The sequence below is a fragment of the Alligator sinensis genome, unplaced genomic scaffold (assembly GCF_000455745.1).
Source record: "Alligator sinensis unplaced genomic scaffold, ASM45574v1 scaffold391_1, whole genome shotgun sequence".
NCBI classification, from domain to species: domain Eukaryota; kingdom Metazoa; phylum Chordata; order Crocodylia; family Alligatoridae; genus Alligator; species Alligator sinensis.
The window spans coordinates 3,803,736-3,815,352 of NW_005841889.1; the positions used below are offsets into that span (position 1 = coordinate 3,803,736).

Genomic DNA, 11,617 nt, shown 5'->3' on the forward strand with positions numbered 1-11,617 from the left:
CAAAAGATAATGGAGCCATTGAGTTTACTTTTGATCTGGAGAAGGAAACTCCTGATGATGTTGCACAAGAAATGGTAAAATAAACTTCTCCTGACAAAAATATATATATATATATTTTTTTTAATATATTTAATTAGTACATAAATCTCAAAGGACAGCAGGAGCAAACCTGGTAAAGTAAATTTAATTTAAAAGGTTCAACACATTTATTTTAAAAAAAGAATGAGGGTAGGTTTTTCAAATGTGTGCTAGAAGAAAATTAAAGAAGTAAAAAATATACAGCTTGTTGTCCTGTACTAGGGACAGGCCAGTGAAACCATTAAGCGTCTCTGTTGGTTTATTCTCATCTATTAGATTGGGGTGGCTGAAGATAGGCTCAGATTCTTGGCCTGGAAGAATTAGAACAAGAAATATAGTTTAAAATGGGGGTTGTCAACCGGGGATACTTGGGAAGGCATGAGGGGGTACGCGCGGCTGGGTGGGCAGGCAGGGATGGAGCGCTGTCACCCACCACCCTGTGCCACCGCCTCCCAGGAGCAGAGGTGGGGCAAGGGCAGTAGCACGCTCCTGCAGGCTGCACAGGGGCTGCCCGGCTAGCCGGACACGGTGGGGGACTCTTACGCGGTAGCCACCTCCACCACCCTACGCTGCCACTGCTCCACAGCCAGCTGCGTGTCATTCCTTCCCCCCACCCCCCCCCCCCCCCCCCCCCCCCCTGTGTCCAACCAATTTACTGTTAAACAGAACTGTGGAAAGCAAAAAAACAAACAAACAAACAACAACAAAAACAACCAACATTTATGATCTGCAGTTAGTAGACCAGCCAGTCTCTGAGGGTAGGTTTACATGGCACAGTTCAGTGGTTCTTAACAGAGCAAATTAGCTTGAATGAAATTCTGTATTTCCATGACTAGACTGCATCTGGTACCCAAGGTAGCTCTGAATGAGATACTTTGGGTATCTCTTTATTGCAGTGCAGCAGACCATGTAGACAGACTTTTAGAGACAACTGGACAGAAAATAGTCAAACTTTTGAAGTGGTCATGTTTGTCTGCTAGTGTATTGTGTAAAGATGATAACCTTAAGTTAACAGTGCACAGTGTCATAGGCACCACAGTATCTTAAAACCAAAACAAACGCTTTCCCTTAGACAAAAGTATAGAAACAATTAAAAGATTGAGCTATTTGTTTCATTTTGTAATAGCTTCAAAGAAGCAGGTAAGACGCTATTCTGTAATGATTTATGAAACCACGATGAGCTGGTCTTGAACTCTGACTTTGCTTTATGGTAATAATGTATGTTGTTTCCCATGGGACGGAGCAGGAGGGGGCGTTATTTAATGATCATATCACCATCACTTCTATTCCCTTGGGAAGGCAACCATTTTGATACTGTAACTCTTGTAACTGTGTCCCCCAAAATAAATTGCGGAAAATCGGCTTGCTGTAGCTTCCTGCTGTTAACTTGGATTTGTAAATCTAATGCATTTCAAGCAATATATTGTGACACAGCTCCCCTTAGTACAAGCTGCTGTGTGGTACAGTTTACCATTTTTAATAACCATGTTTAAATATTAATGAAAGAAGTTGGCAATGAAAGTTTTGCAAGTTAGGGCCTTCATCTGCCAAATTTCTCATAGGAGACAAGTGGGTTTTGGTTTATTTTGGCAGAAGTTCTCAAAAGATCATAAACCTGAACCCTTACAACATCATGCCTTCCTCCAATGTATGTAGAAATGGTAACATTTTACTGAAAAAAATTAATCATTCCTGACTGGCAGGTCTACTTCTAAGTCCTTTTTTTTTTTTTTCCCCCCTCCAAAGAATATTTTCACCTAAATCGGTTTTTTGGCCATTCAGAATCCTTAGAAAACTCGAAAACCTCACGTTTCCCATCTTGTATTTCTGTAAAATGCTTGTGGAGAAGATAATGTAAATGTTCTCCTGGATGAATGAAGTTTAGTGATAGTTATAAAGAAATTTCAAAATTCATGAAGTTCAGGAGGAAACCTGTTTTAAAGTATCCCCATGGGCAAAGAAGGAAAGGCCTAAAAATAAGGCATATGCATGAGTGGGCTGACAGCCCAGAGTTACAGATGAAGAGTGGCTCTGAGAGCTGTCACGGCATTATGAAAAACAAAAGAAATCTTTTTTTTGGATAAAGGTGCAAGATAAGAAGAACTCTTCTTCTTTTAATTTATTGTGACAGATTTTTAGATCTCCTCCCATCTGGCTTTGCAGAGAAGAATTTCTTGACAAAATTACTTACTGCTGTGCAAGGCTTTGTAGGTTTGTGAGACCTGGCCCCTTCAGTAATTAATTGGTTCCCCCTGAACTTCTGATGTTCACCATAACATTTTTATAATTAGGTTTTGCTGTATACTGTATCCAAAAAAAAATCTGTCCATAAATAGAATTTATATGCTTGGAACGCATCAAAATATTTCAACTCCCTAAGCATGTGCAGTGGAAAATGGTGTCAGCTTGCATTTCTTCTTTGGGATATTTTGCATCTTTCCCCCTCCTCCTGCTTCTTTCCTCCCCTGCCTCCCCCCCACAAAAAAGTTGTGGGGACCTCAAAACCCCCCCCATAACTGCCATGCTATCTCGCAATTGGGTGGGAGGAAGGGAATGACCACTGCAATATTGGATTGATTGCTAGAAGTTTGCTGCAATAATTTGATTCAACCCATCCCGGACTCCTGTTTCTGTGAGAGGAAAAATGCAGTTCCTGTTATTACAAACACTTCCTTTCTCTCTTAATCTGTAACTTTTTATAACATATACATGTTTCTAGAAATACTCAGTAAGTTTATTTGTTTTCTCTGCAGATTGACTCTGGCTTTTTTCATGAAAGCGATCTCAAGATAATTGCAAAGTCAATACGTGACAGAGTAGCATTAATACAATGGAGAAGAGACAGAATTGGGCCCAGGATCCAGTCAGAGGACCGTAGAGATTCTGACTGTTTGGAGAAACTGAAGGTCCCACATGCACAACAGGTTCAAGTTACGTACCTTTCCCATGCTGGTCACCATATCCTGTCGGAATCAGAGGAGCCAGAAGCTGACCAGCATCCATTTCAGCAGAACCTGCCTACCAGCGTCACATCTGTTGCATGTAAGTCTTCTGTCTGCTTTACTGCTTCCCAGAGGAGTTACGATTATCCTTGTGGAAAGATCATCAGTACCCCGAGCTAAACATTGAGCCATGTGTAATTTTGCACCATGTAGTCCACCAGTGTATCAATATGGGGCATTCTAAATTCCACAGAAAATAACTGGACAACCTGCACAAAACATCACTCCAGCTTTTTGAACAGTGTTTGATTGATATAGGTGTAGGGCAAATAAACACTGGAAATAATGAAGTGTTATAATAGATTGCTGAATAAGATAACCATGAGATTTTCAATAATTCAATATTTAAATAATTCAACTCTGTAAGAGATTTCATATGGACTGTTATGAGGGCACTGCGGAGCCTCCTGAGCAGTATTATCATACTTTTTCCATTTTTAGAGCCTTAAATTACCCTAGAAAAAATGTAGAAAGGGAAGTGTTTCCTCAAGTGCAGATTTGGAAGGAAAAAATATGGAATAAGAACTGTGCATATGTTCTATGGCTTTACATCGAGTGGCTTGAAACGGTTATGGAGCATGTCCTGTATTGCTGAATGAAGTTGGAATGATTTTAAATACCCAGCATCAGCTACTGAAAGATAAACTTGAGGTTTTTATTTCTGAAATTAAATGTCAAGTCTTGAAAAGCAGTAAGACTTGAGTACTCAAGCTGGCAGTATCAGCAGAAAAACTCTCTAGTCACCTTATTTGGTATCAACAAGAAACTGGCACAGCAGTATAACGTTACAGAAGACTGTCTCCTTGTGCAACTGAAAGTGCTTTCAGAAGCTGCAGAGACTGAACTGGCTACAGACCTGAACAGGGTGACTTGTCCATTTTAGTATTGTGTTTGCGACATGGATACATTCTTCCTGAATCAGCTGTTCTCAAAACAAAAGGGGTGCAGTTTGAGTAGTTTCTGATGGATGTATCACACTTTTTTTTTTTTTTCTTTTGTAAAGCTCCCCTAGTACTGCCACGAGAAGAAAGAAGATGCTGGACAATTCAGGATGCAGCCAGATTTATTCCATCTAGTGGGATTGCTGTGTTGTAGTTTCAGTTTAACATGCTGAGGAAATGACAGCTGCAGTAGTAGATTGGATCAGTTGATCCTAAATATCACACCTAAAACTCCATGATCCCGCTATTTTATTCCCAGCCAATCTCTTAGAAAGATCAATGCCAGGCTCATCAGAATATGCTTAAGTCATGAACTTCATGAAAGGCCGTCCAAATGGTTTTTGTGTTTTTATGTTGCTCTGTGATTTATATAGGTTTTCTTTCTATGCAAACCCTCTTTCATACAGAATTGAAAGGGCTGTTGCAGGGTGAAATGCTAATATTCATAGATGCTCATAGATGTTGTTAGGGTCATAGATGTTCATAGATGTTAGAAGTGCTTGTAATAGGAAATGGGTTTGATCAATTAGAAAGAATATCTTTCAGTGGTCAAGGAATGCAAGAATGAAGTGAGATAGGCCAAAGGCTTAGTTGAGCTCTGCCTTGCAAAGAACATTTAAAATTCTTAGGTTAAGGGAGCAAAAGCTTCCTGGCAGGCAGTGGTGCAAGCTGCAGGGACGTGGACCCAGCTTGCCAAGTAAGTTAGGGGGTTGTGGGGCTGGAGGAGGAGGGAGGGGACCATGGGGGAGGCCCTGCCCAGCCCCAACTCCTCATTCACAGCACAGGTGCTGGCCCTGGGCTCTAGCTACCCCTGGATGCAGATCTGGGAGGAGCCAGGCAGGGTTATTTTGCCCCAGGTGGCACAATTTGCTTCACAATGAAGTTCATGTCCAAGCATGTGTGCAGCGGCAAAAAGCCTCGGTTCAAATTTGCACCGCTTCTATTTGAGCTGCTGCGTGTGCTTGCATGTGTGGACGCGCCGATGAAGTTTATGACTGACACTTAAGTGCTGCTAGTGCAGAAGAGGACCGAATGATTATTCAGGGTGATGTAGGTAATCTTGTGGAATGGGGCATTTAAAAGTGAATTGAAGTTTAACCACTTTTGGTTGTCTGAATGAGGAACTACACAGTCTCAATTGCAGAACCAAGGGAGTTGTCTTTCTATTTCTGAGCTTCATATTTCTCTTTAGTGATTCAGGAAAAAATGGCATTTCCTGCCCATCAAAAATAATGATTAAAACCTTCTGGGTTGAGCAGCTTCCGTCAGCAAGACCAATTCTGCTATATGACAGAATTCCTGATGTATGTATTCATTTGTCATTGCATGCTAAGTGTTAAAAATAAACAAACAACATCAAACAAAAAACCTTCACAGACAAGGTCAGCTTCCAGACTATTGCACCTGGCAGCACAGTTTGGGGAGCAGGTGAGCATCCAACAGTGGCAAAAGAACATGTCAGGGATTATTTAGAAAAGCTGGATGTGGACAAGTGTGTGGAAAGATGTGATGCACCTGAAGGTACTAAGGGAGTTAGCTGATGTGACTGCAAAGCTGCTGGCCATTATTATTTGAAAACTTGCAGCGACTGGGGGAGGATTAGAAATGGGCAAATATAGTGCCCATCTTTAAGAATGGGAAGAAGGAGGATCCAGGGAACAACAAACTAGTCAGCCTCGCTTCAGTCCCTGGTAAGATCATGGGGCAGGTCCTCAAGGAATCTATTTCTAAGCACTTGGAGGAGGAGGTGACCTAGGAGCAGTCAGCATGGATTCACTTAGGGTAAGTCATGCCTGACCAACCTGATTGCCTTCTATGATGAGATGACTGGCTCTGTGGATGTGGGAAGAGCAGTGGGCATGTTATACCTTGATTTTAGCAAGGCTTTTGATACAGTCTCCCACAACATTCTTGCAAGCAAGCTAAAGAAGTACAGGTTGGATGACTGGACTAAGTTAGATAGAAAACTGGCTGGATCGTCATGCTGAGAGGATAGTAATCAATCGATCAGGGGCTAGGCGAACAACTATTCCCTAAAGTGCCCCAGGGGAAAACTAAGAGCAATGGTCATAAACTCCTAAAAGAAGGTTTTAAACAAGATATAAGGAAAAACTTCTTCATGATCATGTAACCAGACTCTGGAAAAGACTCCCAGCAGGGGTGGTGCAGGCACCTACACTGGAGATCATCAAAAAGGATACTGGATGCACACCTTGCTGGGGTTATTTAACTAGAGCAGTGGGGCTGGACCTGATGATCTCATGAGAGGTCCCTTCCAGCCCTAAACTTCTGGGAATCTGTGAATGACTCTGTCTAGCTGGCAGCCAGTATCAAATGGAGTGCCCCAGGGGTTGGTCCTGGGGCTGGTTTGTTCAGTATTTTCATCAATGAACTGGAAGATGGCATAAAACGCACCCTCAGGAAGTTTGCAAATGACACCAAGCTAAGAGGAGTAGTAGGTATTAGGGCTGTGCAAAACAGAACCATTCTGTTTCAACTTGCGTTTCGATGAAACAGTGTTTCATTTCGAATTTTGATTCAAAACCACTGTTCTATTTCATTTTGTCGAAACAGTTTTGCTGTTTCAACATTTCACCCATAGGCTATAATGGGGAAGCTCAAAACAGCCTATAACTTTGTAATTTCTGGCCTGATTTGGATGAAACTTACAGGAATGGTAGCCCCTTCTGAGGGCATGAAGCCTGCCAAATTTTAAGGAACTAGATGGAGGGGTTTCGGGGAAACTGCACCTCAAGCTGTGGACAAGCAAAACTCATGACATGGGTGACAGTGTGTGTGTGTTGTGTGCGTGTGTGTGTTAAGGTGCAGCAGGGTGAAAGCTGTAGGCATGCTAGCCCCTGCTGAGGCCATGAAGCCTGTCAGCTGTCAAGGAGATAAGTGCAGGGGCTTCTGGGTTCTGGGGCCCTGCACCTCTGGCGGCTGACAGGCAAAACTTGTGGCATGGGTGCTTGTGCAACTGACTGTGTCTGTCTTAGGGCATAGGGGGGTGAAAACTGCAGGCCTCGTAGCCCCAGCTGCAGCCACAAAGTCTGCCAGCTGTCAAGGAGATGGGTACAAGGGGAGTCTGGGTTCTGGGGCCCTGCACCCCTAGCTGCTGACAGGCAAACCTGGAACACACCGCTCAGTAACTGACACCAAGGCAGAAAGCAGGGCAGTTCAAACAGTGCTGCCTTTTACACAGTTTTTCCATCCCTCCCCCAGAGCACTGGGATTGGAAGAGACCTCAGGGAAGGATGACAGTCACTGTCCAGCTACACAGTCAATAATGAGAGCACTCCTTCCCCCTCCCTCTCCTTACTTAAGTTTCTGTTTGCCTGCAGGCAAGCCCAGCTTGAGCTTCAAAACTCGAAACGTTTCAAAAATTTCAAAACGTTTCGACTTGCCTCGTTTTGTTTTGAGGCTGTTTCAAAGCTCTCTGTTTTGTTTCGATTTCGCTGTTTCAAGCTCAAAATTAATTGAAACAGTGTTGAAATGAAACTGCTGGTGAAATTTCACACAGCCCTAGTAGATATGCTGGAGGGAAGGGCTAGGATTCTGAATGACCTAGACAAATTGGAAGATTGGGCCAAAGGAAATACCATGAGGTTCAATAAGGAGAATTGCAAAGTCCTGCACTGAGGAAGGAACAATCCCATGCACTGATATAGGCTGGGGACCGACTGGCTATGCAGCAGCTCTGCATAGAAAAGGACCAGGGAGTCCGTGGACAATAAGATGAATATGAGCCAACAATGTGCCCTTGTTGCAAAGAAAGCTAATGGCATACTGGGCTGCATTAGTAGGAGCACTGCCAGCAGATCAAGGGAAGTGATTATTCCTCTCTATCTGGCACTGGCAAAGCCATATCTGGAGTACTGTGTCTAGTTCTGTCCTGCCTTGAAAGGATGGGGACAAGTTGGAGAGTGTCCAGTGGAGGGCAACTAAAATGGTTAGGGGGCTGAGGCACATGACTTTTGAGGAGAGGCTGAGGGAACTGGGCTTATTTAGTCTAGAGAAGGGGAAACTGAGAGGGGATTAAATAGCAGCCTTCAACTACCTGAAGGGGGGGTCAAAAGAGGATGGAGCTAAACTCTTCTCAGTGGTGGTAGATGGCACATGGAACAATGGTCTCAAGTTGCAGCAAGGGAGGTTTAGGTTAGATATTAGGAAAAACCCTTCATGAGGAAGCTAGTAAAGCACTGGAACAGGTTACCCAGAGAGGTGGTAGAATCTCTATCACTGAAGGTTTTTAAGACCAGGCTTGACAGCCTTGGCTGTGGATATATAGTTTGGGCTGGTCCTGTTTTGAGCAGGGGTTGGATTAGATGACCTCCTGAGGTCCCTTCTAACCCTAATTTTCTAAGGTTCTGTCCTACCCTGGAAGCTGTTAAGTTTGGGGGAATGCCCTTGTAATGAGTTTTACTTGGTTAACCTGCTTCTAAAAATTCAAAACACAGACCCTGTTTATTCCTTAACTCAGGTACCTTACACAATGTTTTTTCATTATATTTGAGTTTGTTTGTAACCTTAAACAAAAAAATAATTATAGTGGCTTCTGCACAAAATAACTGACTTCTACATAATAACATATTTTAACTTGTATATAACTTTCAGAATGTTACAGTATTTTCAAAGGTTTTATAAATACAGGGCTTATCTTACATTTTTTTCTGCCCACATACTGAATTCATATAAGCTTACTCCTTTGAGAAGCCTTTCATAAAATACTATATTAGATATTATTTATTTATTTATTTTTTTTAATTATAGCTAAATTAAATTAATTGCTCTGGCCAGTGGGCTGGCAGCATTCTAAGCACAGGTATGTATTAAGTCTGGAATTTGTTTCTGGTCCACTATTGTGATGTATTCCTATTGTAGTTTGATAATTCAGTGTCCCATATCCTTGGAAACTTGTTTGTTGGTGTTGAGACGACTAAAAGCTCAATAAGTTACTTCCCTATTTATCTCATGTGCTATATAGGGAGAGAATGAAAAAATAATTTAATATTTGTATACAACATGGTGTGCCATAAATATCCACATTTGACTCAGACTCTGCTTTATTGATGATCGTTTATTTTCTAGCTTTATTTGAGATCTTTGAATAATTGTTTATAATGAGTTGAAATGCTGTATGCTATAAAAATCATAATATTGTTTTCTTAGGTAGAGTTTGATTATTTTAAACTGGAGATGCATGTGTGCAGAGAAATGGGATTAGCTTTTCAAAACTGGTTAGGAGATGAGTTTCTAAAAATGGAGAGGGCTTGAGACCTTAGTTGCCTTTTATTCAAACTCAAATAGAGCCCTATTTAGGTGGTAGAGGAATTGGGAAGATGGACGGTTTGAGGCAAAATAGTAGCAGTTGGATGTCTTCAAATTAAAACCCTTTAAAAAAAAAAAAAAAAAAAAAAAACAACAGTGGTGTAGATCAGCTACCTTTACAACTCTTCCCTGCTGTCACAGTCATTGGTTTTTTTTTTAAACTCCATGGGAAGAATGGCTACCATCTTGGTTCTTTCAAGTATACATATAGCTTTAGCAAAAGAATCTAGTTAACTGTGCAGGTATGTTGTACAAGTTTTAATAAACTTGAAAAGGCCTCTAATAGTCAACAAAACCATCATAAGCCTTATTTCCATTTGACAAAAGTTCCACTCTTGCCCAGTTCTCAATTGTGCAATTTTTCAGATTAGTCAGGATAACTCCTTGTATTGTAAGCATTGACGAAGCTGTGAATTGTGATCCTAATCATTAAAAACTTAAATTGAGATGGCTGCTTATATAAAGCAGTTTTTTCATCCAGTTATGTTGATATTGAATCCAGATATGCTAAGGCTTTCTACTTGTAAAGGACAAAATCAGGAAAGATCAGGATGTATTAATGTTGTTTAGACCCGAGTTGTAATTTCAATGAATCTGTTCTTCTCTTATTTACTTTGCATGTGCGGCAATTGAGACCTGAAATGGTAGGACAAGTGAAATCTTAAACTCTTTGGCTCCATGATTTTTGGGCATAGTGCTGAATAGTGCTATGGGACTTCCCATGCTGCAGCAAAAAGCCAGAGTTTGTTTTTCCTATTGTTTTGTTTCCATTTGTACATTTTACTTCTGATCTTTCTTGTTTTCTCTTGTCAGTATTCCTTAGTTGAGGTAATAGTATGCAATGAGGCCGATTTATAAACTTTATATTGGCTAAGCAAGTTGTACAGCATAATATATTCCATAATTTATTTAAATGGAAATTTGCACCACCAATAATCAAAAGGGTGTTGAAACCAGCAACTCTTTAAAGGCAGTAGTACTGCAAGGCACTGAGGTCTCTTCTTTGCTATGGAAATCGCAATAGACTGCAGTGTGTGTGTATGTATGTGTGTATATATATGTGTGTGTATATATATATATATTTTTTTTTTTTTTCATCCTACAAGATTCATAGAACACTTACAGTTCTTAGTGTTAGTGCTTTGTCTCATTAAAGGAAATGTTTATGTCTAGCTTTATAGGAGATGCTTGTTTTTTAGCTTACAGGGAGGAGGATGTGCCATTCATGGAAAATAACATTTGTGTTGTATAACTTTTTTATCTAGTGGAAATGGTCAAAGCACACATTGACCTCATTGTTAAATCTGTTAAATATTTTGTTTGCTTTCTTAAGCTCTTAATATAAAATATTTTTCTTTCAGCTGACAGCACATTTGACAGTGGTCAGGGGTCCACTGTTTATTCAGACTCCCAGAGCAGCCAGCAAAGTGTCATCTATTCATCTATGCCTGATTCAATACCTCCTGCTATTCAACGGGTTTACAGTCCACCTCTAAGTGAGAGCCAGGCTTTGCCTCATAGTCTTCAGCAACTAGGGCACTACCAGCAGCCTTCAGGAGTAAGTAACTTACTATGATATTAAATATAATTATTTAACAACTTGCTCTATCTCCCCCCTCCCCCCCTGCTTTTTATACTGATTTATGCTGATTGTTTTTGTTCATGTATTCCCAGTTTGACTTAGAAATGTCTCCTTCATTTTGCTATAAGAAGATAGGGTATTTCTAAGTGTGATTACTTTGATCAAGGAAATGGTTTTAGCGTTAGCTATAGCACTTCCTACAGTATCATGAAATAAATGGAGGCCCATTTTATTTGATTTCATTGGTTTAATAGCTTTGCCCTTACTAGAATTAAACTCATGAGCATGTTTGTCTGACAGTTATTTTTTGGTTTTGGTGTGTGTGCGTTTGTTTGCTTGCTTTTTGTTGTAGCCATATATTATTGTTCCTGCACTTGTGCAAGAGCCCCTCAGGTCAGAAACTTCCTCCTGCTATGATAAAGTTCAAGAATCTGTTCACTGCCTTTCCAGTCCTGTGCTTGGACATAGCATTGCACAGAGGAGAAGTAGTACTTCTGTTATTGAGGCTCCAAAATCAAGCACCGGTAACCCAGCCAGATGTTTACTCTTCTGTTCATGTTATGATAATCCTAGCCAGCCAAAATTAATGGAATCATCGCTGCAAGAACAATCGTGTACGGTCAGACATAAACCACCAAATTTCTTGTGTGAGAGAACCAATATAGGTGTAGTGTGTCCTTCAGGAA

At 40.9% G+C, this 11,617-nt stretch overlaps 1 protein-coding gene across 1 annotated transcript in view; it reads left to right on the forward strand.

Moving 5' to 3' along the window:
* Positions 1 to 11,617, forward strand: part of WNK2 (WNK lysine deficient protein kinase 2) — a 203,770-nt gene that overhangs the window by 107,615 nt on the left and 84,538 nt on the right. The window contains exons 7-8 of the mRNA XM_025197119.1: positions 2,832 to 3,120; positions 10,711 to 10,907. Coding sequence (XP_025052904.1) covers positions 2,832 to 3,120; positions 10,711 to 10,907 — 486 coding nt within the window. The remainder of the gene's footprint in view (positions 1 to 2,831; positions 3,121 to 10,710; positions 10,908 to 11,617) is intronic.